The sequence below is a fragment of the Cupressus sempervirens genome, chromosome 10 (assembly GCF_028749045.1).
Source record: "Cupressus sempervirens isolate cs-2001-9-10 chromosome 10, ASM2874904v1, whole genome shotgun sequence".
Lineage (NCBI taxonomy): Eukaryota > Viridiplantae > Streptophyta > Pinopsida > Cupressales > Cupressaceae > Cupressus > Cupressus sempervirens.
This window is the reverse complement of record NC_143127.1, coordinates 124,595,770-124,611,175: the sequence shown is the minus strand read 5'-3', so window position 1 is coordinate 124,611,175 and position 15,406 is coordinate 124,595,770. Positions and strand designations below refer to the sequence as shown.

Sequence of the window (15,406 nt, the reverse complement as noted above, 5' to 3'; positions counted from 1 at the left end):
TGGTGAATGGTTGTCATAAGTTATTTTGTGCTATTTCTTAGTCATCTTGTACGGCTTGCATGATCGTTGTCTGGAGACTACCATATGGTGCTTTTGTTTGGTGCTCCTATTTCTCCACGGGTTCAAACTATCCTTTTGTCTTTGTTCAGTGTTATTGTCTTGGATGAAATCAACTCTATTTCTCCTCTAGAATGCTTCTTGACACAACTCGAACTTCTTACTCCGCACTATTTATTGTGTTTGGATCTCACAGGGAATATTTTTATGTGTTTGTGCTCGACAATATAGATTTTTGTTTTGCTCGTACAGTGTTGCATGCTTCTTTTTACATTGTACAATGGTCGCTCATGATGTTACTCTGTATCGTATAGTATTTAGGCGTATCAAGTCTGAGTGTTTCTTCTTTGTGCATTATACGATGTTCTATTTCTGGTTTTACCAATGTCGTACGATGTGTTCACGCGGACATGCTCAATGTAGGTCGCACAATGTGCACGCCTCAATATCGTACGATGTTGCCTTGGTCGTATGACCTCACCTTTCTAGCCATGCAATGTGTCTTTTAATATTTACCCCTCGTGCATTGTACGGTCAGTAATGTGCCACTAGAATCTCTAAGTTATATTTTAGACCATACGATCACATACCTTTCTCATTTTCTACCATGGGTTATATTTTAGACCAATTTTCTTTGCCAAACTCTATTCTTAGGAAGTCCGTATGTTGGCATGCATGCTTTTGTTGAGGCTTACTTTGTGCTTGTCGCCAGAGTTTCCTAAATTGATTTATATACTTATTATTTTTCCAAAAAAAAAAGAATTTAATTTCTACCTAAGTCTAAATTATCCCACCTCTGATGGTAAATCTTCAGCTTTGAACCATTAACTGGGTTCGCGATCTCATGTCCCTTGAGAATCCACAACTTGATCGACCCATTATCACCAACTTCCCCTATTTTGTATGGTCCAAATAATTTTTTTGAACTTACCACGTTTAATCTCATTGCAGCCATTGTACTTGAACACTAACTGTCCTGGTTGAAACCTCGTCTGCTTCAAATATTTATGCCATGCGAGTTTGTGCCACTTTCGTTGCCCATTGCGCCATTAGTCTTCGCTCATCTAGCTTGTTCAATTTATATAACCTTTCATGAAGGCTTTCCATATCACCAAGTCTATTCTCGATTGCTATCCAGAGGGGAACCATAAACTCTGTCGATACTATGGCTTCTTGTCCAAACATTAATTGAAATGGCATCTATCCAATTCACCTTATACGTCATACAGCAAGCCTCTACCCCACACAACTTGTAAATTATTGATGCAAGAATCTTATTTGTTGTGTCCACCTAGCCAGTAGCTCGCAAGTAGTATGGACTCAAGAGGGAGTGAATGATTTTAAACTCAGTTGTGAGCAATCGGATGTCATGATTAACAAAGTGACCTCCCCTGTCACTATTCTACTAGATAGGGATGCAATAACTTGTGATGATCTACTCGTACATAAATTTTGTTGTACTTATGCCTGAGTTGTTTGGTAGTGCCTGTGCTTCCACCGACTTAATGAGATACTTTGTTACTACCACTACATATCGACACCTCTGAGTCTTCCTCACTTTTAGGAGTACAATAAAGTCCAAGCTCCATCGTTCAACCAGTTCTTGGGCTTGTGAAGGGTTAAGCAGAATAAGTACTCATTTCAATGGTTTGCCTACTCGCTGGCAAGTCACAGTTGATCACCCATTCCCTGGAATCATTGTATAGAGTAGGCCACCATAGTCCTGCTAGGAGGACTTTCCATGTTATGTCTAGTCCCATATGTCCCCTTGTTGAACCTTCATGTGCTTCCTGCAAGACACTATGCACTTCCTCTTCCATCACGCACCTTCGCAGTACTTGGTCTGGGCCCATTATGTATAGGAATCCATAGATCAGTTGGAATATTTTGCTCTGTAGCACAAGCTTTTGTCGCTCTCCTTGTGGCATCTCCCTCGAAAACTATGAAGTCGATAGATATTCCCCAATACTTTTATAACACTCTGGAAGGATGGCAATATGAAATAGATGTGCATCAGGAAAGTCATCAATGATACCTTCTAGCGGCTCCCCTCACTCGATTCGAGAAAGTTGGTCCAAGATGACATGGCTCTTCCCCGACCTTATGACAATGATGAAAGTAAATTCTTGTAGTAGTAGCAAGCATCTACTTACCCTGCCTTGTATAATGGGTTTGTTCACCAGGTACATTAATGCTTAGTGGTCCACGTAAAATGTGAATAGCATGGCTAACAAATAGTGCCTAAACTTTTGTACTACATATACCATTCCTAGAGCTTCTCACTTCGTTGTGTTGTAGTTCTTCTCAGCCTTTTTTGCGAAATCGATAGGATGATCCAGGTTGTGATCATTTGTTTGTGCAAGAGTTGCACCTATTGCAAAATTGGACACATCTACATGCACGTGAAATTCTTTATCCCAGTTCGATTATGCCAAGATCGGTGCTCCTAGCAATCAGGTCTTCAACTCCCCAAAAGAAGTCTCTTGCTCCATACCCCAAACATAGGGTTCACCTTTTCTTGTCAATCTATCAAGAGGAAAGGAAACTTGGGTGAAGTTCTTTATGAATCGTCTGTAATAGCCGATATGCTTGAGGAAGGATTTAACTCCATTGACATTAGTCAGAGCCTCTATTGCAACTATCACATAACAGACGATATGCTTGAGGAAGGATTTAACTCCATTGACATTTGTCAGAGCCTCTATTGCAACTATCACATCTACCTTATCCGGATCGATTTTTAGTCTCGTCTTACATACGATGTGTCCCAACAGCTTGCCCTAAGGGATCATGAATTTGCACTTCTTCGGGTTAAGTGCTAACCTAGCCCGCAGACACCTTTCCATACACTCATCCAATGTCGCTAAGTGTGTAACTTGCTTGCTAAAAATAGACCAATCATCCAAAAATGCTCGGAAGTTCCCCACAGACATTTTGTCAAAGATATGAAGAATTATTCTCTAGAAGATTGTTGGCGCGTTGCACAATCCGAAGGGCATCCGATTATACGTGTAGACTTCGTCTTCTACCACGAATGTATATTCAATTTGTCTTCATCTACAATCGATATCTGGTTATAACTCAAAAACTCGTCCATAAATAAATACATTTCGTGCCCAACAACTACTTCCAATATTGTGTGGGTGAACGGGATCGAGAAGGATCCTTTATAGTGACCATGTTCAAGCACCGAAAATCAACACTGATTCGGATTTGGTTTGCACCCTTTATTAATGATATTACAATGGGCGAGACCCATTCACTTGTCTAGACCTTGAATATAATCCCTGCTTCGAGCCTAAGTTGGATCTCTTCATTCAACTTGGCGGAAAAAAATTTATTCATTCTGTATGGTCTTTTCCGCACAGGTATGGCTCCAGGTACCAGAGGTATGCAGTGTACGCACATCTCCAACACTACATCCTTTAGATCCTTATAAGTCCCAACGAATACATCTTCTGTGAAGATATTAAATGATGTCACTTTCAATACTGGATCCCAATCATCACCAACCAATATGTTGTGCAGGTTCTTCACATCGTCAAGATTAGTAATGCGGACAGATGGTTCCTCGTGCTTCATTGACCTTCCGACGTCAAATTTGTGAGCAGGACTTTCATTTACCCCAGCTTCACCTCCTTTATACTCTCGGAACTCTAGTGGAAACACATCCTTCTCAACTCCTTGGTCGAATTCTTCCAACCCTACCATATAGCTATGAAAAAGTTCGTAGTCCTCCATCTGCCAATGAAAGAGTCTATTCATTGAACTTACTTCATCCTCCGAGCATTCTTCCAATTCCAATACACCCTCGTCATTGGGTTCCATCTGGTTTTTTTCTTCCTCTATCCTGTCATGCTCTCTGTCTAACTCAAACTCTGAAGACAAGGCAATCTCCTCACTCACCATTTGTATACGAAGGTCGATTACAAACTTCATTTGCCATTTTCCATCAAAAGGGTATTCTTCTTCCAGCTGTGGTTTGCCCTTGCCACCACCAACCATTCCCTACCGAGAATGGTGTCATGCCCCTTCTTCAACAATATCACAACAAAGTCCAATACAAACAGTTGCATCCTAATGGTTACTTGCTGAGCTATGAGCGTCTCAAGGGGTTTTATTCCCTGTTCATCTGCACCAATTAGGTTGAAGGTGGATGGCAACAAGGTAGGCTTCCCAAGATTTTTCCATGTCTCCTCTGGCAGAACATTTACCCCTGACACGTCGTCAACTATTGTATCCATCAAAATAAGTCTTAGAATCCCTATTTTAACTACAGGCAGGTGTCGGCCATTGTTCACTGCCAGTAGCGTGGGGTCCATTACCAACCCTCCTAGAACGTAGCTCTATTGTGCAGGACTGGTTTGAGGAGTGGTTTTTAATTGTGTGGTGCAAGTATTCAATAGTATCGTCTTGAGGCATAGTTTGGAGAAGGTCTTGGATTTTAATCGGTACCTCTGTTTGTAACATCAACCATAGTATATTGTTTTCGACCTTTGTCCGCACAAAGGTACTCGCAGCCACATTTGTATCCTTCTTTCCCTTCATGGCCTTCTCGATTTCTTCTTTTGCTTCACGTACCCTTTGCTTTTCAATACGAGGATCTGGGTACACATCTTGTTTCGCCTGGTTCCAGGTGGCAACAAGTACCTTCTCTTCCTCAATATTAAGTAAATTTACACCTAACTTCAGACGGTTTGCATCTTCATGGTCTTCAAGACCACACCATTGACACAACTTCTGAGGTGTCACTCTTTATACAGTCTCTGGCAAAGTGACCCCATTGGCGGCATGCCCAACACTGAATCATTGGCCAACCATTCAAATCATACTATATTCGGCTTCTATTCTCATTCCCTCCTCTATCTCCCCAACGGCTGTTACAATATTCGTCAATGGCACATTGTTGGCTTGTTGGTTCCAGTTGATCGACCTAGAGGTAGACAGTTGCTCCTGAATAAAGAGTACTTTTTGACTACAAGTCTTCATGTTGTATGGGCATTCCTTGGTGGAATGGCCCATCACCTGGTAAATGTCACACATTAACTATTTTGGGCATGACTCCTTCGTGTGCTTGTTCTCCTTGCATTTTGTGCACCACATCTTACCTTCGTCACTACAGCCTACGCTCCCCTTAATCGTATTGAACTCCTTCAACATTCTCTCCATGTCCTTTTAGAGCACGTGGACCTTTTTATTTGGTTTGTCCTCGCTTTCACTACTGCTCCCCTCTCCGGACAATTCATCAACTTTCTAATGAAGACTTGCCTTGTTTCTTCTTTTTCTTTGATGTTTTCGCTTCACTCTCCAAGTTCATGGCTCAGTCATAGGCATCGGAGTACAACGTAAGTGGTACTATCTTCATTTTCCTTTGTAGGGAGGCGTTCAATCCTTCGACAAAACATCTCTTCTTTAGCTCGTCCGCCGGCTGAGTGGTCATTCTCCCAATTAGTTCTTCGAGCCTTCAGTAATAAGCTCATATTGTCCCCTTCCCCTACTTCGAACTATAGATCTTTGTTACTACTTTGTTGTCCTCCTAAAGTAGTCTGAACTCCACTTGGAATTCTTTTATGAGGTCGTCCCATGAACTTATTTTTCTTTTATCCTTATTCGAGTACCAATCCACAGTAACTCCTCGCAAGGCGGCTGAAAATTGTTGTACCCATTCGTCCTTGTCTGTGACTGCATTGGCCGTCCATATTGTTTCACAAGTATGACAGTGTCTAACAGGATCTTCCTTCCTATCTCGGTAAATTTTGGTAATTTCCATTTCTAGTAGATGTTTCTTCTGGTCGGTTGCTGTGGACCAGTTGATTGTGTTCCCAAACTAATAGGATTAGATCCCTACAGGTTGCTTTGACCACCATGTTGTTTTGTCCCTCTGATACTTGTTCCTCCCTAGGTGTCTTCAGCTTCCCTCGCCTCTTCTCTGCCTTCGTCTTGGGTTTCCTCCCTAACGAGATAAGCTTATGAACTGTTCCCACGTCTCTTCGATCAAGTTCATCCTTCCTCATGTCTCCTCAAGCAATTCTCCGCTGCTTCTCACTCGTCGATGTTCTAGCGAGTCATGGCCTCCGCCTTCAGTGGTTCCTGCTCATCCTGTGGCACTCTCGTGGTCACCCTCTGTAACACCTTCGGGGTCCCCTTTGGACAACCCTTCAACTAGTTGTCCCTCGGCAAGTTGCCTTAACCTCCGTCTTCGTTCGACTTCTTGTGCGAGAATTAAAGCTTTGTGTGTGGCTTGCAAATCAACGTTTTCCCCTTGTTGTTTCTATTTTTATTTAGTAAATTGGGCATTAATTTAAACACCCATTATAAGTAGTAAACAGAACACTTTTTATTTATTTATATCTCAGTACACGTGAGTCGACTGTGCGACCATTACAAATTTACAAGTGTTCTTTACATTTGCCACTCCCAAGGCTTAAAGCTCATGGGTTGGTCCTCTGTCGGGTTTTGTCACGTTCCTCCTCCTCCCGACAGTTGTTTCCAACAAAGTTCCTCAAGATCTGTTGGCAGCATTGTTCCCTCTCAGTTTCCTCCCTTCGCCTCCTCTATGCGAGAAATGCTTGCATGAACAGACAGGGAAATTGATGCAAGCGCTTGTTTGTCGTGGGGCTCATGTTCAAGGCATCCTAGATGATGTCCTTAAGAACTTTCGCACGTGCAGCCTCTCTTCGTACAAATGTTTTGATAGTCGCTCGAAACAAAATGTGGAAGTTCTCAGTTAGAGCATATTCACCTTCAAAAAGCTTCGTCACTCCATCGTCATTGGTCGTGATATTTTCAGGAACAGGTATTCCCATTTATCCGTTGTATTCCATTCCCTACGTTGCTCCCTAGCTTCAATTGGCAACGGCGCCAAATGTTTACCGTCACAGTAAACTGGTTAATGCATACTACATAAATGTAAACATAACACAAAGTAAACAGGAAACCGGAATGTTATTTCATTAATGTTTATAGCTAGTACAACTCAGAACATGAGAGCAAGTATAACACAATGATTGATTGGTATCTTTTCCAGTTCATGACAGCGTTCAGATAATGTCCGAAGCGTTGCAACTCAACCGTTGCGACAATAACGCTTTCAGTACAGTAACCGTCACTCTTAACACAATTAATTATTACATAACGACTTCAGAAACACAATTACCCGACAAAAAAGTGGACTGTGATGGGGTGTAAGCACAAGGATCAGATAGAAAAGAGCACCAAGGCAGTTTGACCTTACGAATATGCAGAGTTTTGTTAAGGCATGTGGTGTTTATCACTGTTCAATGCTGCTATTTCTTCAACTTTGCAGTACCAATTTGTGCATTACATGTAACACCTCTTTTAAGTCAAGTCCAATCACTGTTGAGTTTACAATCCAATGACTGCTTCCTACACATGATTACCTTGTGCTTAGTCTTTTGAACTTGTCTACCACTAGTTGGCAGTTTTAAAACAGATTATCAGTAACCCGTTGACAAAAGTCATCTTCAACAAAGCATCTGAGAACTTTCCTGCAGTCTTCATTGCATACATATTTCTTCATGTCAAAGGCATGTAAACCTGTAAAGACTACTGGCTTGAATTGCACACTTGACTGTCATTTCTCGGTGGCACTAATACTATGCCAGGCTAGACACACCAATGGGCAAAGAGATAGCAACAGATGTATTTGAGAATACAATGATAATAAGGTACAACTCAATGTTTATTTTAATCATTATCTAAGATTTGTGAAGTATGCCAGCACTACAACCAAGTAAAGTAGCAACCAGCATTGCCTATGTACAACATTAAAAATCTGCATAAAGCTACAATTATTACGTGAACATTATAAAATTTTGCAAAATTTATCAAAAACACAACTTAGGAGCACATGGATACATGCTTCCTACATTGACTTGGATCTGTAAACAACAGAAAGCTAAGTATGTCAAATTTTTTAGAATATGATTTGACCCATTTGCAATGGACTACTCCAAGCCATTTCCGGAAATGCAAAAGGCCCAGCCGGGAAATCAAGAAGAGAGAAGATTGGAAAAGAAAAACTTCAATTACAAAAAAAATTCAGAGACAATTATTTTTTCTTTCTCTCAGTATTACGTATAATGCATTTCTAATCAACCAAGGGGTACACAGGAATGGCATGTGAAATTCATTACTCATTTCCTTATTGCCTCCTTATCCTAATTATGGGTCACCAAGTGTAATTCAGAATGTTGATGCAAAAAATAAAATCCAGTTAAATCCAAAAACTAAAAACTATCATTCATTGCATGTCTTTAAAGAGATGAACTATTGCCCATTGAAACTATAACTATTAAAACAGACATTTCAATAAAATTCACAGAGACAACAATGCACATGACCAATGTGCTAAATTGGTTAAAAGTAAGCATGGCAACAACAGCTCAGTATAATATGAAGACATTAAAGTTGGAGCTTTGTTAATTAGCAAAACTGCAAAACCTTAGAATACATGAATTTTACCTTCCATTTGTTTGGAATAATTTCATCCAATATTGTAACTTGTTGGTCCCATCTTTCAACAACTGCTTCCAAAATCTTCTTTGTCCTACTGTAATGTATAATGTTAATTAGTCGATTGCAGAAGAACAACAAAGAGAAGAAACCACCTTTGATAATGTATGTAATAAATATCAATGTTTATCCTAAAACATTAAATCAAAATGATGATATTAAGTTGCTGAAACAGAGATATGGAAATTCCAACCCATCTCAGAACAAAACAATGCCATCACTCCCTCTAGACTAAAAAGCAATAATCATCTACAAAACTGGCATACAGAAACGAACAACCCAGGTCCTTTGATCAAAAAAATGAAAAAACTCTTAATGATGAAAGAAGTTGATTTCTAAGAAGTTTATTGTCCTGAGCTTCCCGTCTTTCAGAGCAATCTGCTTAATCACCTCTGAATTTTTTCTATCAAAAGCTTGAAGGAGGCATTGGAAAGCAAAAAATATGCAATTGATCACATACTTTTTTGCGCCAGGCAAAAGCCATGATCAACAGTAGGTAAGAAAAGGTGGCTCTACAAAATGAAGAAAAAAGCCACAAGATGTTGGTCCAACCTGATCACCTACACAATAATATATCAGCTGTCAAAAGTATGATTCTGGAATTGTTATTACCTGGGTCACACATCAGTTTTCATCATCACTGTTTCAAATCTTAATATATACCATGCTTGATTTAAGTTTTTGCACTGTTATCAGTCTTTGGTACAATCAACATCCAGTTCTAGTTTTTTGGCATCAGACATAAATCTTGGTTGGGTTGATCCTTGTGTGGTAAAGTGAACATCTTTTAAATTTTCAGTTTTTACGTACTTTTGTCTATATGTTAGTACCCGTACAAAACTTTGTTTAGAGTCATGATTGTAGTCAATAGTAATGCCATTCTTATTGTTGTCCCTAATTTCTCACTTGTAAAAATAGGGATAACCTACTGAAATTTTAATGTTTAAGGCTGTAGACACATTTTTTGAGGTGTTTCTCCATATCCTAGGAATCCATTGACAAATCCAGTCCTTCCTCTCTATTACTGTCAGGTTTCAGTGTCTAAAAGTTGGCTTTTCTTTCAATTTTGGGTGTAAAAGGCTGCATGGCAAGTTTGTCTTCTATGTTGGATCTCTGGCCTATAATTGCAAGTGATCATTATTACAAGTTGCAAGCTTGCACAATAGCCTTCTTAAGACCCAATTTTGACTTCATTTTTTTCTGCTTTCGTTTTGTTTTGATGTTGAGTTGGTCCTTTTAAGTGAACACAAGTCTTTTTATGGTCATTGCAAGTAAATGTTATGTTTCGTTTAAGACTTGTAAGTTGGCTTCCAAAACCCGAAATACAAGTCAAAATTTTATTTTATTTTTAAATTGCAATGTCTTTCCAAATTCCCTGTCTTCAAGGCATATTTTCAAGTCATTAAATAGCAATTCAGCTTTGAAATTATTAAATGCAAGTTTTCCATATACAATTGTAAACTTGTAATAGGCTCTCAAAAGCCCGAAATACACTCTAAGTCCTTTTTCTTTATAATGTAAACTTGTAAATCATCATATACAGACTGAAATGCAAAGCTTTATATTTTGCACTTGTAAATGTGAGCAAAACCCATTTTATGACTTGTAATTTGCCACTTAAAACTCGATGGATGTATTCTTTGTGTTTTAAGGGCTATGTTCAGCGGAAGAAGGATATGAATCAAGGGTTTTGAAACCCGGAACAGAAGGTTGTATGCGTTTTTCACAACTTGAAGCTTGCCATTTGTCATTCTAGACCCGCTTTTCACTGAGTTCATATTTATTATCAAGGTTTTCGTTTAATAACCAAATTGAGATCCTTCCAGGCCTTCGAGCTCGAATCTGTCATTTGGTACTCACTTTTGTAGAGTTATTCCACATTTTTCTAGAAGTGCGCCCTGGTTCATGTTGAAGCTTATGTGGCTGCGAGAGAATTATACCTCTGATTACTGCCAAGATCTTCTTTGAAAGACATTACTATTAGTAATGATGGACTGCAGCTTTGCTTCTGTTTTGGTCTTGGTTCAACTCCTTCATATTCTTTGTAATGGTTCTGTTTTACTTCAAGCTGGGCTCAAATTGGTGAAAGTTCCTAGCTTCCACTCTTCCTAAGATACAGTTGTTCGATGTTTTTTTGTTCTCTCATGTTGTCTTCTTGCATTCAAAGGAGTTTATTCTTAGCATCTATGAAAACTGACATGGCACTGATATCATCTAAGTTATGCTCGAAGAGTTATGTTGCTTAATGAAAGGTTCATTTTTATTATGAGTTTCGTCGGTCCTTGCCTTGCTAGTGTCGACTCTTGGTTATCATTGAGCCTTGTCACTGTCGGTTTATTTTTGGAGCATCAGTTTCATATTTGTGGTATTGTGTTGTTCCATAATGGCATGCGAGTAGTCTTCATTGAGAGACACTTCAGCTTCCAAGAGGTCTCCTTGGTTATTTTACAAAAAATGAAATCTGGCTTATTTATTATTCATGTCGTATGAAGAAATTTGAGCTGATTATCGGATCAGAAGATCTGGACAGAGATTTTTTTAAGTTCTGAGCTCTTGGCTTCTTTCAGTGTGTTCAATGCATGTCTGTTTGTCTATATGTATTTTTGGAAGTCTGTTCTTTTATGAAGAAATGAAGAGATTCTTGTATCTAGTGTTTATCTGACATTCATGGTCAATTGCAAAATGTGAGAATAAAAAAGTCTTCTTGATTGATCGTGTTGAAGACATCAATCATAAGCAAGAACTATTGCATTTGTTTTGAGATCTGAATAAAGGATATATTTTGGGTGTGACTGGGTTTTTCCCTCAAGTACGAGGGTTTTCCCAGGGTACATAATCGTGTCATCTGTTTGTAGATTTTTTTGAGTTTCTGTTTATTGCATGTGATGCTATTCTGGTCCAAAACATTAACAGTTCGCACTTTCTGTGCATTTTTCATGAGTTTTCATGGTTGTTTTAAGTGTTTTAGTGTACCTTTCATTTTTCATGAGTTTTCATGGTTGTTTTTAGTGTTTTAGGGCACATGTTTCCTCATTTCAGCATCAGGAGTCATCCACAGGCCACATTTGGCATACTTCAACACTTTAAATAAGTTTTTAAGTGTTTCTCCCTGCAATTTTGGTGTTTTAAGCCCATGTCTCATTCTTCTCAGCTCATGTGTATGTTTTATTGGTTTTTTTTCTTTTATGTGTTTGAAGGCTTAAGAAAACTAAGATTTTGGTATTCTATATTTGTAAACTCGTTTTACTTCCTTTGGAGGTGAGTTTTTTGCTATACTTGAACCACATTCTCTGAGGCCATATGGTTGCATTTTGGGATGCTGAATCCATTTCACAAAGTTTGTTTTTGCATTATACTGCAAAACAAAACTCACAGCTCGGTTCTTAAGATCTGATTGCTTAGTATGTTACTTTCAAAATACCAATTCATGAAAGCAGATCTCTGGAACCACATTAGCTAAACAGTGGCATTTGAGAGGACAAAATGTTGAAAGCATGTCCAAGGAATATAAGTATTAAGCATACCAGTGAGAATCTAAGGCATCAAATTTCTTCAAGTTCGGATGTAAATAGTACAGTGGGTCATAGGTATGCTTATGAAAATAGATAATGATAGTGCTGGATTCGATTTTCAGAATGATGGAAGAAACATTAAGGACAAAGATGATTTCAATGAGCTCTCAGTTTGTAAATGATGTTGATTCTGCGTAACTAAAGGTTTCAAGTTCATTTGCAGCAAGTGGCAATTTTGTTTGAATTCATAGCATTCAGATACAATGTTACTTCTTATGTTACATCCGCAGGTGAAATCATATCACAAGGTCTTCTAAACCCAATTATGAGTTCAGCTCTTTCTCAAACCTGCAAATTGTCTTCCAAAGACACAGCTGTATATCATTTTACTGAGGGTGCATTTCCAGTTATTAAACCCTAATTGCAAGTCGTTGTTACAAATGAAGACAATATTTTTACTGTACTTGCAGCTAATCTCTCAAAATCCCTTTGTGCATTATGCTTCTTCTCCCAAATGCATTTTCATGTTTTAGGACTTACATTACAAGCCTCCTTCCACAAATAGAACACTTGCATTCCATGTAGAGAGACCTCAATTGTGCATTATATAAGTAATTTAAAATTTTGGGTGTTGAAAACTTCATTACAAGTTTCCACTTCAAAGCAAAGTACTTGTAATGGCTTCACCACAACCCAAAATGCAGCTTTGTGATATATATTTTATACTTGCAAAATCATTATGTCCTATTCTACTTGCAATATGATTCCCGGAACCCAAATATAGCTTCAAATGCATTACAAATCCCTTGAAATCGGGTCTCTAGGACCAAACTACAAGTGCATGTTCACCCTTTCCCCTTGTACATACGAAGTTGTGAGCTCATTTCTCAAGCTCACAAGTCAATGCTCATGTTTTTCCAACTTGCAATGTAGTCTCCAAGACTCACAATTCACTTGTGACCCCGCTTTTGCATCTTATTCAACCTGCTCTTGTCAGCCCTGTTTGCACATGACCTTCCAAATCAAAAAATCAGGGCAAGAGCCTTATTTTGTAGGAAGACACCAAGACTGGAGAATGACACAAAGCAATAACAACGTGACAGAGCCATAAAAGGAGGTCGATAAGTGACAGGAATGATGTAGAGCATAAATGCTTCAAGACTGAGATTATTTACAATGATACCTAGAGGGATCCATGACATGGATCCCTCTTTTGATGATGCTGAAACGAGAAAACATGTGCCCAAAAATGGATCCTTCTAGGCATGCAAGAGACAATGATAACCAACAGCAATCCATGAAAGAATAACGAACACTCCATATCATCAAAAGATAAAGGTGTTTCACAGTGTTTTGAACATTGATGACAGTGAATGACAAAGGGTTCATTGTTTCATAGTGGGCAATAAAATGCTTTCAAGGAAGAGATATCAATGATCTATAATGATATTCTCGCATTTTGAATTTCCTACCTTAGACTTGAAGAAAGAGCTTCCCCTGAATGATGAGTTCTTACCACAACCTTGTAAAGAACTAAGATTGGAATTCATCCACAAAGACACAAAGATCTTCAAGAATGCAAGCTCTTGTTCTGACTCATTCCACCAAGCAGCAGAAAACTAACAAAGAAAGATGTAGATAAAGTCATGGCTCCAGACACTTAGAATAGTTTCAGTTATGTACTTGTAATTTCATTTTGACAAATTACACGTAATGTCAAATATTGTAATTGCAGGTGATCCAATCACTTGCAAAGTTGTAACTTGTAATTACGTATAAACAAATTGCAAGTGAAGTTACATTAGGACTGCAATTTGGAATAATTCATAGTTAGTTGTGGAAAGTTGGAAACAGTCATAGTTATTTGTGGAAAGTTGGAAACCGTCATAGTTAATTAGACTCCTAGCTGTTGAAGTATAGCATCAGCTTAAGTGATATACTCGTTACATTTGAGTATTTGTATTCATGATTTATATGGACATTGTTTTATGTCTTATATTATAAGAATTATATATGTGTGTGTGTGTGTGTGTGTCTATTTATTTATAAATGACATGACTTAACTAATCGGGCTCTTATAATCAGAAGAGACTATGTTATCGGGTTCCTGAATGTGATTGTTTTACCACCACATGATTGTCGATTGAGAAGCAAACTAATTGTATTTGCTTATACACCGACGATGATCAAGTAGGGACACGACCCTCCGTGGCCTTTGGCCACGTAGAGTCATGTCTCTACGGGGACATGACCTTGTTGTTCAGGTTGTAGCTTCTGTCAGATTGATTTTATCATGAGATACCTTGTTGATGGTAAATCATCTTTAATATAAATATCTTATATATATAATATATATTATATATTATATATAATAACATATTATAAATATGCTTAAAGATTAGTTATACATATGGTTATTTATATATATTAACTAATGATGATTAACCATAGAGACAAGTCTCTTCATGAGACATGTCGTCTCCTCTCATATTTATGAGTCTTCAAATCTGCATTTGGAAGACATCAACCAAATTGGCAATGTTAATACATTTGCAGAAAATGATCCATATTACTCAACATGGTATCAAAGCCAGATTGCAAATGTAGATAAGAAGATTGAACTAGAAGTAACTTGCACAATAAAGGGGAAGGACATATGAGATGAATAGTATCTTATAAAACTAAGATGTTGAGGACGGAAGTGAATGATTTTTTTAAGGAAAAATCTAGACTCTGCAAATAGAAACAGGAGGAAGTTAGCATGGAAAATACAACAATACTAGGGAACCATAGTCGCATATGGCCTCTGCCGCAACAGTCTTAATTACTATCGTAGTAGGGGTGAGGCATAGCCCCAAACTAGAACAGCAACTTACTATGCAAGCCAACAATCGGAAGGAGGACTAAAGGAATGGGAATTACATGTTAAGATATCAACAACCACGATCAAGAAATTCCTTGAAGTCAACTGTCTAGATAAAGGAGTGAAAGGCGTCGCACCGGCTAGCATAATTCCACCTTTGCATCAGTGAACAAGCACTTCAGGAACAACGTTTCACAACAACATAAAATAAATCAAAATCATAATCACCCATTGAAATTCACACTTAGTGTTGGAATGCTAGTCAAGAGGAACACACGCAGAATGAAAGGATTCTCCAATGCCCATACATACTGGTTGAACAAGACAGCCGCACGTTGATTCTGTAATTGGCATTATATATTCGGAGCAAAGAAAGGCGTCGTCCTAGCAAAGAGAATATCGTGATGACCATTTTATTAGGAACAATATGCAGGTTCAC

At 38.4% G+C, this 15,406-nt stretch overlaps 1 protein-coding gene across 2 annotated transcripts in view; it reads right to left on the bottom strand.

Moving 5' to 3' along the window:
• Window positions 1–15,406, bottom strand: part of LOC149532917 (antitermination NusB domain-containing protein) — an 89,402-nt gene that overhangs the window by 26,833 nt on the left and 47,163 nt on the right. Inside the window, exon 5 of one of the 2 annotated variants that reach the window (XM_089803785.1) lies at window positions 8,542–8,629. In XM_089803785.1, the coding sequence (XP_089659911.1) occupies window positions 8,542–8,629 (88 nt within the window). The remainder of the gene's footprint in view (window positions 1–8,541; window positions 8,630–15,406) is intronic. The other variant, XM_089803784.1, reaches the window with a different exon arrangement.